The sequence below is a fragment of the Ahaetulla prasina genome, chromosome 5 (genome assembly GCF_028640845.1).
Source record: "Ahaetulla prasina isolate Xishuangbanna chromosome 5, ASM2864084v1, whole genome shotgun sequence".
NCBI classification, from domain to species: domain Eukaryota; kingdom Metazoa; phylum Chordata; class Lepidosauria; order Squamata; family Colubridae; genus Ahaetulla; species Ahaetulla prasina.
In genome coordinates, this window is record NC_080543.1 from 60597091 (window position 1) to 60612298 (window position 15208).

The following is a 15208-nucleotide window of genomic DNA, read 5'->3' on the forward strand; positions in this document are numbered from 1 at the left end:
ACGAAGCTTTGGTCGGGCTGAGGTTGCAGAAGCAAGTTTTCAAGGACACTGTTTTCGGCTCCAAGATGACGGATTTTCCCGAAGGAGGCAGGCCGAGGAACTTTCAAGTCCAGGCCTTCAAATTGGGGGTGCGGGGAGGAGGCGAGATGGGGTATTTTTGTGACAGCCCTCGGCCTCTTCCAGAATGCTAGGTTTAAAAAAAAAAAAGTTTGTAGCCTGTCTGCGCAAGCAGAATAAAACCGGTTAAGAACTAGGAAATCCGTACTTGTCTAAAATAAAGCAAATTCAACCTACAGCCCTCAAGACAAGTCCAGCTGAAAGGCAGCAGAGTTACCGAATTCCGTATTTTGAGAAAGCCACGCTGCGGTATTTTTTCCACAATAATAGTAGCGATCTGATTCCCCACTAGTAATATCCCACCAGTATTAATGTGTCTGTTTTTTAATGCATAGATACTAAATCTATCGTTGAGCTTTTATTTCATAAGTGCTCTGAACCAGCCACAATATTTAGAAGTCCTCATTAAATTTCTCATATATTCTGCATATAAGTTAAATAAAGCATTTAGGTGCATCCCTTTCCCAGTTTTGATTCATGTACAGTATGCTTTAGATTTTGCTTCATTTTTTTTCCTTTGGGTCATCTCATACATTCCTTAATGAGCAGGTGAAGTGGTCTGATATACCTATGTTGAAAGGACTATACAGTCAAAAGCCATTGTATAATCAATAAACTAGTCGTTTTGGAACTGTCTTGTCTTTTCCATGTTACCAATGTGATCTGAAGTGTTTTCTGAACATAAATTCTGTATCTTGACAATTTTTGTTCCACATTCTGCAGTAGTCTGGATTGTAAAATCTTGACTATTATGAGAATGCAAGTGTTTCATGTTTGGATTTTTTTTTTACCACTGCCCTTTTCTTGTATTGGAGTATGAATTTATCTTTTCCAGTCCCTTGGCCACTGCTGTTTTCCATAATTGCTTACAAATGCCAAGTTGCTCTATAACTCAACTTGCAAGGTTTTGAATTGTTGAATTTATCAGCTGAAGTTTTGTATTTAACTATATTCAATATTCTTAAGCGGAAATTATTGTAATTTTTTTATTCTGGTTTATAAGTTAAAATTTGAGGCATACCAATTACAGTTACTAATAGCACAATAACCTGATTTTAATAGTGATTTAAAACTATGAGATTAATATATCAGTTTATTAAATTAATTTTACAATGACTAAATCTATTCTTGTTCCTTTTATTTTTCCCCTTGGTTTTCCTTTGATTGTATCTGTAAATGTAATAAATTTAAAAAAAAATTACAGAATTCAAAGAAATCTTCTATGCAAAGATAAGTGTCATGAAAAACAAAGAAAACAACTGTATCTCCATAAAAGGCAAAACCAAACTGATGATATAGCAGCTTATTCACTGAATTAGAGCTAGATGTACTGGAAACTAAAAGATAAATGGTATCTAAAAATGTCCCTAAGAACAATATTCTTAATTAAATGTAGAAAAATGTTCATTCCACAGAAAGCCTTCCATTCAAAATTATTTACATTCCTTCAGGTTTTCCATTTGTTAATACATATTTTATAGGGATATGAAAAAGTTCTTGGAAGAGGTGGGCCATAAGATTTAAAATGTGATTTTTGCTAATCATTTTAACAGATAAAATTGCTCACATGTGCTAGATTAGCAGCCAGGTGGATAAAACTTGATGAGATAATACCATTTGCTGTTATCTGGACCTTTTTGAGGCTGTGGAACCCAAGCTAGTAGACAGTTCACTTGGTCCTAACTGTCATTTATGTGCTTGACCTTCTCCTTATGGTTAATTAAAGCAGATAGGGAGAAAGAAAGATGGCTTCAGGCAACAGACAAATGGGAAAATGGCACTAGAGCCACAGCCCTTCTCAAGGGACCTGCTTTGGTTTCATTACTAGCAGATAGGTGAGCACAGTACAGAACAAGTTCACCATGCAATAAATACTAAGAAGATTAACAAGTATTATGCTGTACTGATTGTCCTCAATGGGAAGGTGATGGGACAACAGTTATGTAGAACTGTGGAAGAAATGGTTCATTTAAATCTTTAGCAAACAAAATTCACTGAAACTCCTTTGCTTGCTTTCAAGAATGATTCATGGCAGGACAGGAGTGAAGAAAGCATGGCCACCTTCTATAGACACTAAAGTTTGCAGGTGTTTTTATAGTGTTAGCCATAGTATTTGGGCCTGCCTATGAAGACTGGGGGTAAAGAACATTTTATAGCAGTTCTGCTGTTTCCTGAATGGGTCCAGTAAGTAGTTGTGAGAGGAGGGAGAGGTATGACCTACATGTTTTCCATTATTGTAATCATATAAAGCCAATGGGAAAGATCATCCAATGTAAGATACCATCAACATGAATATTTGTTAAAAGATACAAAAGATAAACTGAAAGAAACAAAGACTAAAGACAAACAAACAAAAATCTGAACCAAGAAATACTAATAAAAAAGGAGCCCCCCTTTTAATAAAAGAAACCACACAAATGCAATAGCAATACCAAAGCATAAGATATAAACTATTTGTATTATGCATCCCTATGGAGAGCAACTTCAAAGTTTGGAGATCCTCTTAACACATGACCTTGAAGATGGAAGCTATGACCAGTAGGGCCTTTGCTCAAATTAAGTTGTGCATCCTGTACAATAGGGGGCACTAACGATTTGTTCATGTCACTTCACATGTACCTTAGTAAAATTTTCATAGGATTGCCTTTAAAGACCACCCAGAAATTTCAAATAATACAAATTGCAAAGTCCCATCTGCTTATGTTACTGGCTTGTAACTAAACATTTATTTATTTATTTATTAATTAATTAATTAATTAATTAATTAATTAATTAATTAATTAATTAGATTTCTAGACTGCCCTTCTCCCGAAGGACTCAGGGCGGTGTACAGCCTTATTAAAACACATAGGAACACAATAAATTTAAAATACATTTAAAATGAAATATTTAACCGGCCAATTTAAAACTAAAACGGTCAAACGACCGATATAAAACCCTAAACTATAAAATTATAAATAAATTAATACAGTTTAAAATTCAATTAAAACTAAGTTAAACTAAAATATCAAATTAAAATAATATTTAGGCTAGTCCCGCCTGATTGAATAGCAGAGTCTTCAGTTCCCGCTTGAAGGTACGGAGGTCGGGAAGTTGGCGTAACCCAGGAGGTAACTCATTCCATAGGGTCGGTGCTGCCACAGAAAAGGCTCTCCCCCTGGGGGTCACCAGCCGGCACTGTTTGGCTGATGGCACCCAGAGCAGGCCCGCTCTGTGGGAGCGCACAGGTCGTTGGGAGGCTATTGGTGGCAGAAGGCGGTCTCGTAAATAGCCCGGTCCTAAGCCATGGAGCGCTTTAAAGGTGAGCATTAACACCTTGAATTGCACCCGGAAGGCTACCGGCAGCCAGTGCAGGCCGCGCAGGATAGGTATTATATGGGAGCAACGTGGTGCTCCCACAATTACCCATGCAGCCGCATTCTGGACTAGCTGGAGCCTCCCGGTGCTCTTCAAGGGGAACCCCATGTAGAGAGCATTGCAATGGTCCCAGGCGAGAGGTAATGAGGGTGTGAGTGCCCATGCGTAAGGAGTCCCAGTCAAGAAAGGGGCGCAACTGGCGCATCAGGCGATCCTGATAAAATGCTCCCCGGGCGACGGCCGTCAAATGTTCTTCTAAAGACAGCCGATCGTCCAGGAGAACGCCCAAGTTGCGCACCCGTCCCCTGGGGGTTAGAACTTCAACCCCCACAGTCAGCGAAGGCGTAAGCTGACTGTACCAGGACGCCGGAACCCACAGCCACTCTGTCTTGGTAGGGTTGAGTTGGAGCCTATTCCTCCCCATCCAGACCCGCACGGCCTCGAGACACCGGTCCATCACCTCGATAGCTTCATTGGGGTGGTTCGGGTGGAAATGTACAGCTGAGTATCATCAGCGTACAGATGATAATCCACCCTGAAACCGCGGATAACTTCACCCAGCGGCTTCATATAGATGTTGAACAGGAGAGGCGAGAGAATCGACCCCTGAGGCACCCCACAAGTGAGGGACCTAGAGGTCGATCTCTGCCCCCCTGCCAACACCGTCTGCGAACGGTCAGAGAGATAGGAGGAGAACCACCGATAAACGGTGCCTCCCACTCCCAATCCCTCCAACCGCCGCAGCAGGATACCATGGTCGATGGTATCAAAAGCCGCTGAGAGATCTAACAGGACCAGGACAGAGGAACATCCCCTGTCCCGAGCCCTCCAGAGGTCATCCACCAATGCAACCAAAGCCGTCTCGGTGCTATAACCAGGTCTGAAGCCGGACTGGAACGGGTCTAGAAAGACAGTTTCCTCCAGGTATTGGGGAAGCTGATACACCACCACACTCTCAACAACCTTCGCCAAAAAGCAAAGGTTGGAGACTGGATGATAATTCGCCAATACAGCTGGGTCCAAGGAAGCTTCTTGAGGAGGGACCTCACCACCGCCTCTTTCAGGGCGGCAGGAAAGGTGCCCTCCAACAAGGAGGCGTTGATAAATCCCAGGAGCCAGCCTCGTGTCACCTCCCATGTGGCCAGTACCAACCAGGAGGGACACGGGTCCAATAAACATGTGGTGGGATTCAGCCTAGCCAACAACCTGTCCATGTCATCAGGAGTCACAGGATCGAATTCAGCCCAGGATTATAAATTCAATTATAATTTTTGCTAGAAGAGTTGCTCTAGCTTGTGGTTTGCTTCTGAAGGCAGTTATGAATGGCTTAGAAGAGGTAACTAGGGAGTCTACAAGATCTCATGTTCAAAACTGATTCTACTTACCAAGCCTGAGTGAACAAAAAGTGCCTACTGAAGCTTTCACCTACCAAGAAGTAAGGCAGCCAAGACATTCTCTGACAGTTCTCAGCTTTGCTCCCTGAGATAAGGGTAGCTCCCATCCTCATTGCCTTCCAGATGTTGGCTGTTCTGGAAGGTCCTGGGGACTTGGGGAGTAGTTATTAATGACCGTTGTACAATATAAAGTTAAAAATGATGCACTATAATATAGTTTCAGATTATTGGGTTTATGGATCCTATTGAATTGGCTCTTTGTTGCCTTTTGAAGAGCCTTCTAAAAATGGAAGGAACTCCATGAATTGATAAATATATAAATAATAGCATGTCCTTGAATTTTTAAAGAAATGCAAGACAGAGCAACTGATTCAGGGGCGTTCCATAAATCTACATAATTTATAATTCATTTGACAAAGACTTCTTTAATTTTGTTTTTGTAAGAATTGTTTATGTAATATATTTTAACCGAAAGCAGGAAGCTAGAAACAAACAATTTAATAAGGTGCTGTGGGAGTTTCTCAGGATAAGGCTTATTAAAGGTAGAGCCTTAAGTGAACAGAAGATTCAAAAGATTTCACTATGTTGGCTATGTGCATTTTGCCAAAACAGAAAAGGAGTGTCCAACTTAAAAAATTGTGACAGAAGTCACATATTTGCCCATGAGTTTGAGTATGCAGGTAGGTAGGAAAGTTGATGATAGATAAAGAAAAAGGAGACACAATCTCACATGAACACACATTATCTGCAACGCCACACCACACCATGACCTGACGATCAGATGTATTATGAATCTACTAAGTTGCCCTGCAAATGTTATCTTTTGATAGGGAATTTTGCGTAGCTTCTTTTCCAAAAACACCACACTACTAACCAGAGCATATAAAACATTTGCTAGACCAATTCTAGAATACAGCTCACCTGTTTGGAACCCTCACCACATCTCTGACATCAATACAATTGAGCGTGTCCAGAAATATTTTACAAGAAGAGTTCTCCATTCCTCTGAAAACAACAAAATACCTTATCCCACCAGACTTGAAATCCTAGGCTTAGAAAACTTGGAACTCCGTCGCCTTCGACAAGACCTAAGTTTAACTCACAGAATCATCTATTGTAATGTCCTTCCTGTCAAAGACTACTTCAGCTTTAATTGCAATAATACAAGGGCAACCAATAGATTTAAACTTAATGTAAACCGCTTTAATCTAGATTGCAGAAAATATGACTTCTGCAACAGAATCATCAGTGCTTGGAATACTTTACCTGACTCTGTGGTCTCTTCCCATAATCCTAATAGCTTTAACCAAAAACTTTCTACTATTGACCTCACCCCATTCCTAAGAGGACCATAAGGGGCGTGCATAAGCGCACAAACGTGCCTACCGTTCCTGTCCTATTGTTTTTCTTTTCTTCTTCCTATATATGTTTATATGTGTATATACTACATACCGTATATACTCGAGTATAAGCCGATCCGAATATAAGCCGAGGTACCTAATTTTACCACAAAAACTGGGAAAAACTATTGACTCGAGTATAAGCCGAGGGTGGGAAATGAGGCAGCTACTGGTCAATGTAAAAAATAAAGATAGAGCCAAGTAAAATAACATGAATATTTATTTGAACGAAAAACAATAAAAGTGCAAAAGGGGGTCCCCAAAAAGAATATGGTATCAAAAATACAGTATCTTTAAAAGTAACAGCAACCAAGCTAACGAGAGCTAAAATCCCTCAAAACTGGAGTTCTCCTCCTCCTCATCTGTTTGTCCAAACAGAGCTTCAGCTACTTCAGCTTCTGTGATGTTATCCGCATATACGTTGTCGTCATCACTGAGTTCACAGTCGTCATCATCACTGCTGTCACTCTCATACAATGCGCTGTCTTCACTGCCATCCATAGCATTACTAATGCCACATTTCTTGAAGGCACGTTGCACCATGTCCTCTGGAATATCTTCCCATGCATCACGAACCCACTGTGCTATTAGTTCTATGTCTGGCTTTCTCAGATTTCCAACTTTTGTCAGACGAGCTTGACCAGATGTCATCCATTCATGCCACATCCTTCGCACATGGTCCTTGAAAGGTTTATTTAAACTGACATCTAGGGGCTGCAATACAGATGTAAGCCCACCTGGAATAACGGCCAAAGTGACTTGAGATGACTTTGCCAATTTTTTTATGTCATCAGATGTGTGGGCTCTGAACATATCCCAAACTAACAGTGATCTTCTAGTCCAGTCCCACTCCTCAAGCAAGAGATCCTATACTGTTTCAGACAAAGGATTGTCCAGTCTGTTCTTTAAAAACCCTCCAGGAATGAAGTGTCCAATAAGGTTCAAATTGCAAGTACCGGTAGTCCTCAATTTAAGACTGCAATTGAGCCCAAAACATTGTTTTGTTATTTTCCCTAACCGTGTATGTATCCCCTGCCCCCATTTTACGTCAGGCTGCCATCAAAGCACGGCTGAATATTATTATTATTATTATTATTATTATTATTATTATTATTATTATTATTATTATCATTATTATCATTATCATCATCATCATCATCATTATTATTATTATTATCATTATCATTATTATCATTATCATCATCATCATTATTATTATTATTATTATCATTATCATTATCATTATTATCATTATCATCATCATCATTATTATTATTATTATCATTATCATTATCATCATTATCATCATCATCATCATTATTATTATTATTATCATTATCATTATTATCATTATCATCATCATCATCATTATTATTATTATTATTATTATTATTATCATTATTATTATTATTATATGATGATGATGATTTTTTTGCATTGGACAGAGCGAGCTTCAGTTTACCAAACTTTGTATCTTTTAATGAAACGTGTTAGTCTGGAAGGGACTGTTTGAACTCACAAAACACTTGCAACTTTTAGTTCCGTGCTGAGGATTTTTGGAAAGCAGCCCAGCAATATTTATTTATTGCTCGGACTGCTCTTATTTTCACTCCCCCTTTTCTTTTCTTTTCCTTCCTCCTCCTCCTTCTCTGCCTCTCTTTCGTCCCCCACCTCCCGGGATCCTTGCGGGTCGAAGGTTCTGCCCTGCCTTACACCAGCCGCCCACCTATGCCAAGGTCTCCCTGGCTCTTTCGCTCTCTGTAAGCAGCGGCTTCTCGGCAGCGTCGCCCCCCTCCCCTCCATGGATCGGCTCCTTCCCCAGCACTGAAGGCATCCTTAGGAATACACCTCCACCTCCAGGAAAATAAAAGAGGCAGAGAAGGTAAATCGCCCGCCCGTTCGGAAAGGAAGGAGAGGACTCCAATGGAAGAAGGAGAGGAGAATTACCAATAACAAACACAAAGCGCTGGGTTAGAGGTGCCTTGTCATGTACAAGGAGATCAGAGAGGGCAACCACATGAAACAATAATCAGACTCAAAACGGCTGCTTATTTGCCATTTGCTCTGGGTAGAACGGGTTTTTTAAAAAATTGGTTTGGAGAAGGAAAGCTAATTTGCTGATCTCGCGAGGTCGGTTTCTTTTGCCTCCTTCTTCTTCCTCCTCCTTCTTCCCACCCTAGCTTGCAATGCCCCATCTCTCCTCCTCCTCCTCCTCCTGCCCCCTCTCGGGAGAAATTGTTTGTTCTTGCCGTATTTCTCCGCTTTCCAAGAGGCTTTTCTTTTCACCTCTTTCTCCCCACCTCCCAATTTCCATAGGGAAAAAAAACCCTAGGAAAACTTGGCAAAAATAAAATAAAATAAAAAGTACTGAGTGCAAATGTTTTTTTATACTGTAGTTGGAGTTTTCCACGTTTCTTTCACATTCAAGGCAGCATTCTCCCCATCCTCGCTGCTTTTCCAAAACATGCTTTGAAACCTTTGCATTTTATTGGGATGTATTCGTGACAACGCCCCTCCGCCCCTCCGAGGCGAGAGGAGGACGAGTAAGAGGAGGCGAGTGACAAACAAATAAAGAGAGTTCTTCTCGCCCCTTGGCGTTTGACACACTCGCCGCCTTCCGAAAAGCCAAATTGAGTGCGGCGGCAGTGGGGGTGGGTGGGTGGGTGGGGAGGCCGTGAAGTGCCGGCTGGGGAGCCCGGGATTGAAGTGCCGGCATGCTTTGCCAGCTCGGCCGGCTGCTTTGGGCGGCGGCTGGCCTCCGGCGTTTTCTTCCGCCGCTTTTGATGGCGGCGGCGGTGGTCGGCGGAGGGGCGGAGGGCGTTCGACATTTCGCCTCTCACTGCCCTCCTCTTGCCCGCGGTGGGGGCGGAGGCGTTGTCACCTCGCCTCCTCTCGAAAGCCGAAATTGAGTGCGGCGGCAGTGGGGGTGGGTGGGGAGGCCGTGAAGTGCCGGCTGGGGAGCCCGGGATTGAAGTGCCGGCATGCTTTGCCAGCTCGGCCGCCTCGCGGCTGGCCTCCCACTCCGCCGCTTTTGATGGCGGAGGGGCGGAGGGGCGTTCAACATTTCGCCCCTCTCACTCCTCCTCTTGCCCGCGGTGGGGGCGGAGGCGTTGTCACCTCGCCTCCTCTCCAGCGAAATTGAGTGCGGCGGCAGGGGAGGCCGCCGTGAAGTGCCGGCTGGGGAGCCCAGGAGCCAATCCCGGCTCCCCAGCCGGCACTTCACGGCGGCCTCCCCACCCCCCACCGCCGCCGCACTCAATTTCGCCGAGAGGAGGGCGAGGGTGACAAACGCCAAGGGCGAGAAGAACTCTATTTGTTTGTCTCCTGCTGAGGCGTTGTCACTCGCCTCCTCTCCGAAAGCCGAAATTGAGTGCGGCGGCAGGGGAGGCCGTGAAGTGCCGGCTGGGGAGCCCGGGATTGGCTCCCGGCTCCCCAGCCGGCACTTCACGGCGGCCTCCCCACCCCCCACCGCCGCCGCACTCACCGCTTTCGGAGAGGAGGGCGAGGGTGACAAACGCCAAGGGGCGAGAAGAACTCTATTTGTTTGTCACTCTCGCCCAGGGGCGTTGTCACCGCCTCGTGGCGGCGGGCGGCAGGAGGCCGTGAAGTGCCGGCTGGGGAGCCCGGGATTGGCCTCGGCTCCCCAGCCGGCACTTCACGGCGGCCTCCCCACCCCCCACCGCCGCCGCACTCAATTTCGCCGAGAGGAGGGCGAGGGTGACAACGCCCCTCCGCCCCGGGCAAGAGGAGGAGTGAGAGGGGCGAAAATGTTGAACGCCCCTCCGCCCCTCCGCCCCTCCGCCGACCACCGCCGCCGCCGCCATCAAAAGCGGCGGAAGAAAACGCCGAGGCCAGCCGCCCCAAAACGAGCCGGCCGAGCTGGCAAAGCATGCCGGCAGCATTTGGGCTCGTCCTGCCGGCCCAGCTGTTCCCGAGGGCAAAAAACCCTCTCCCTGGGTCGGCTCTGCAAGGGTAGACTCGAGTATAAGCCGAGGGGGCGTTTTTCAGCACAAAAAACGTGCCGAAAAACTCGGCTTATACTCCAGTATATACGGTAATCTTTTTGTATGATGTTGTGACAAATAAATAAATAAATATAAACTATCGAATGAAGGCAAAAAAAAAAAAAAAATTTCTTTGCTCTCCAGTCTTATATCCATCAGAATGGAAAGTAGCCAGAGTATTATCCTCTGTAAAATGGGACAATGGTGGCTCTCATATTTACAGAACTTCATATGTATTCAGCATAACACTGAGATATACAAGATGATACTTTCTCTTCCTTTTTTTTTTACAATTCAGCTTATTTTTATCTCCACCAACCTAATCACTGAATATATTAACGTATTTGAAAAATAGATATATAGATACTGTTTTCCAAAACCTGTTTTGAATTCCCAATGGAATACTCTTGATGTGTTTCCATGGCACTGGTGCATGATTCACCATGGTTACCATAGCAATAAAATGCACAGTATCCTCTAGGGATATGAAAAACTATTTTTAATGCAACCAGTATGATTCCTTTAAAGATTTATTTTATCTCTTATTTAAAATTATTTTACAAGGCTGAATTTGTATATGTATCCAGAACTGAGAATGGGAACAGAAAAGAAAAGCAGAAAATTTTATTAATTTTTCCTGTGTGTTATTAGATTAACAAGAAAAATGGAAGGATTAATAATATCAAGTCAGAACTATCTGTAACTGAAATCCAAAACTTTTCTTTTAAATGTTGTCAGGTGCTCCTTAGATGTTGATTTTCTACTTCGTTCCTTGTATTGTATACTTTTATAATCATGGGAAAGACAGCAGAGAGGAAGTGCCTGATAAAATATGTGATCCCCAAAGACCTTTCTCAAAAATACAGTTCCAAGTGGAAAATATTTGCATAGAAAAAGACCTAAAGCTACTGAGATCATGACCACACAAAATAAACAATAGCAGCAGAACGAACTCATTCCTTAAGGCTACAATCCTAGGGAGAAAGTGCCACTCAGCACAGAGGAACTAACCTCTTTCAAATAAAATTATTCTGTTAATAGTCTTTGATCAGAAGTATTCCTTAAAACTGCACTATAATAACTGCACTATATGTCGACACCACTTTCATATTTTTATTTGTAATCTTGGCCTTTCACTTGTTCAATGTTTAATTTCTTTCCTCTCCTGCTTAGTTCTGTCTAGACTTTCCTCCAGTTTATGAGTTTTCTCTCATAAGGCGAAGGAAATGGCGCAGCTGTCCTCCAGTCCAGCGAACCAATATTAGTGTAATGTAGGGATAAAGATGCTGGACTTGGAGAGACCCCAGGTCAAGTCCCTATTTAGACACATTGATTGCAGAGTGAATGTGAGCCCTGACTTCTTCAGCCTTAACATGTCATCATTATCTGTTATGCAGATAAAATAAAACCCCAATTTCCAGTACCTTGAGTTTTCAGAGAAAATACAATGATTTAATTTACTAAGCCATCGTTTCATCGTTTGGTTCTCTCCCAAAAACATTATCTTGTTTTTAAGTTCATGGAAGAGTGTTTTCATCAGATTGTTATTCTGTACATGAGTGTAACAGGTTGCTGAGGACCAAGATGGGTAATTTAGATGCAGGCAGTCCCTTGGGAAAGCATTAATAAACCCAAGCAACCCAAGCAAGATACTGGCTGAATTCTCTCTTTGTTCCAGGACCAGTGTATACCTGTATACAAAGGAGAAAAGCAGTGAATGTTTTCCTTTATATCCTAACTGTATGTAATACTACCAGTTCTTTTGTTTTCAGAGGACGAAGACAAATTAAAAAATGATGAGGGACTCCTTTATTTTATTGATTAAAGTCTTGGTAACTTTTGTTTTCATCATGTGCATCACTTCAGCAGAGAGCACAACCAACACCTTTACAGGTAAGTCACCATGCTACAGTTCTAATGGTACTACAGTAGTTTCATTTCAGTGATAATTTTAATTTAGAACCATAGGTTTTGCTTGTCGTATAATGCAGCTGGTCATTCATCCTGAGACCCTATGTTAATCATGGATTTAATATTTTAAACACTTTGATGTCCATGACCATACTTTCAAAATGATATTTTGTAAAAGAGATGTGAACATCTTTTGTCTCACAGTCTTTCCCTTCTACTCTGAACTTAGTGAGACTTTGTTTCATTTAAATTTGTATAGAATTTTTAGGTGAACTATGTAAATATTGGAGAAGATTTCTTTATGCTGCTGAAACTTCTGTATATTTCATTTAGGAATCCCCATTTTTTGAGCTGGGGACATATGTAGAATTTTGAGAGCATGTTATAGATATTCTCACAAAATGGCTGCCAAGATGACTATTTATTTATTTATTTATTTTGTCACAACATCATACAAAAAGATTATATAGTATATACACATATAAACATATATAGGAAGAAGAAAAGAAAAACAATAGGACAGGAACGGTAGGCACGTTTGTGCGCTTATGCACGCCCCTTATGGTCCTCTTAGGAATGGGGTGAGGTCAATAGTAGAAAGTTTTTGGTTAAAGCTTTTAGGATTATGGGAAGAGACCACAGAGTCAGGTAAAGTATTCCAAGCACTGATGATTCTGTTGCAGAAGTCATATTTTCTGCAATCTAGATTAAAGCGGTTTACATTAAGTTTAAATCTATTGGTTGCCCTTGTATTATTGCAATTAAAGTTGAAGTAGTCTTTGACAGGAAGGACATTACAATAGATGATTCTGTGAGTTAAACTTAGGTCTTGTCGAAGGCGACGGAGTTCCAAGTTTTCTAAGCCTAGGATTTCAAGTCTAGTGGGATAAGGTATTTTGTTGTTTTCAGAGGAATGGAGAACTCTTCTTGTAAAATATTTCTGGACACGTTCAATTGTATTGATGTCAGAGATGTGGTGAGGGTTCCAAACAGGTGAGCTGTATTCTAGAATTGGTCTAGCAAATGTTTTATATGCTCTGGTTAGTAGTGTGGTGTTTTGGAAAAGAAGCTACGCAAAATTAGGTTTACAACTCTTAGAGCTTTTTTTGCTATGTAGTTGCAGTGGGCTTTGGCACTTAGATCATTTGACATGAAGACTCCAAGGTCTTTAACGGGATGGGGGTCGTCTGTAAGGTAATGTCCATCTAGTATGTACTTAGTTTTAGGGTTCTTTTTTCCTATATGTAAGACTGAGCATTTGCTGGTTGAAATTTGGAGCTGCCAATTTTCTGACCAAGCGGTTAGATGGTCAAGGTCGTTTTGAATGATAGAAGTGTTGTCTGTGGTGTTAAATAGTTTGACATCGTCAGCAAAGAGAACACAATTACTTGAGATATGGTCACAAAGATCATTAATGTATAGAATAAAGAGTGTTGGTCCAAGGACGCTGCCTTGAGGAACGCCACTCTTGACAGGAACAGGATTTGATAAAGCATTGCCAATTTTGACCACTTGTTGTCTGTTAGACAGAAAAGCAGATATCCATTTGTGGAGGGGTCCTGAGATGCCATAGGATGTTAGTTTAAGGAGAAGTTTATCGTGTACTACTGAGTCAAAAGCTTTGCAGAAGTCTATGTAGATTGCATCTATTGATTTGCCTTGATCTAGATTTGAAGTCCATATGTTTTTGCAGTGGAGAAGTTGTAAGTTACATGATAACTGTTTCCTGAAACCAAATTGTTTGTTGGAGAGTTACTATTCCAGTTACTAATCATCAGTTTAACCAACGTCAAACTGCTGAGCTTACTCTCAGCTGTCTCTTTTAGCTATCTCCAATAACCATTTAACATCTCTTTTTGTTTTGTTTTGTTTGCTGGGTTGGTGGACACGCTTTCAAACCAAGCATTAAGCTGTACTTCCTTTAGTTATCTCTTGTTAATTGTGTATGTATAAACCAAATAAATACATTTTGAAAGACAGTACCTCTTGTTAATTTTCATTTTCTGAGATTGGCTGGAGATTGCCCAGGGCCTAAAAGTATTCTTGGAATAAGAATCATGCTTGAGATTGATGTTTTGCTTTGAAGCATGCTAGTATCCCATTTAGAACCTAACAAACAAACAAAATTAGGGTGCCTGTAAATTGTCAAAGGATGCTAAAGGACATATCTCCTGATATATGAGAACCCTGTTTGGGATTCTGGATATAAAGTTTTGCTTGTACAGAGTCTTATTAGCACATTCTCACTTCACAGAACTGCCTGACACAGCAGAATGAACAAAGCAATTCTGGTGGAGTACCTTATTTTAAGAAAAATATATATGAAAAATGCATTTTCTTTTCCTAGAATTCTTGCATTGCCTCATTTGTTGTAAATTAATCTTCCCCAACTATTAGCATTCCAGGAGGTAAGCATTTCAGCCTCTCTTCCTAATTCATTATATCAAGACAGGTGAAAAGAGACTATGAAATAGGGAGTTGTGGTTCTTTATTTTCAACTTTAAAAGATTCTTTTTACTGGATGGTTTGGCAGTGATAAGTTTTCTCCACTGTTTTTTCTCCATTAATAACTGTGTAAAAGGGTTTGTGAAATGAAATCCAAAATATTGCAATAATCATTGAGGTTATATTTTATAATTATTCTGTTGAACCAATTACCAGCATTTGGACTGCATTTGGTTTTACTTCCTCAAATTACTTTCATGGGTTCATATTATGGATCTGATTATTTAATATATTCATCACTATTTTGGATGGGACTCCTGTGTATGAGGACTGGAGAATTCACCTTTACTAAAAACATCCTTTGATTCCCAGATTTTTAAACAATAATCTTCTAACTCTCTTTCAGTCACCTCACCTCATAGGATTGTTGTTGTGGGGAAACAGGAGGAAGAAAGTGTGTTGGATATGTTTGCCACCTTGAGTTATCTCTAAAAATAATAAAGGTGGAATACCAATAAATAAATAAATAGGCTTCATTATAACAACGAAGAAAGATAAGCAGTCTACAGCCACAATATAA

General features: G+C 41.3%; 1 protein-coding gene across 1 annotated transcript in view; it reads left to right on the forward strand.

Annotated features, from left to right (window-relative positions):
* Positions 1 to 12122: 12122 nt before the first annotated feature.
* Positions 12123 to 15208, forward strand: part of UMODL1 (uromodulin like 1) — a 51578-nt gene continuing 48492 nt past the window's right edge. The window contains exon 1 of the mRNA XM_058186221.1: positions 12123 to 12165. Within this exon, the coding sequence (XP_058042204.1) occupies positions 12123 to 12165 (43 nt within the window). The remainder of the gene's footprint in view (positions 12166 to 15208) is intronic.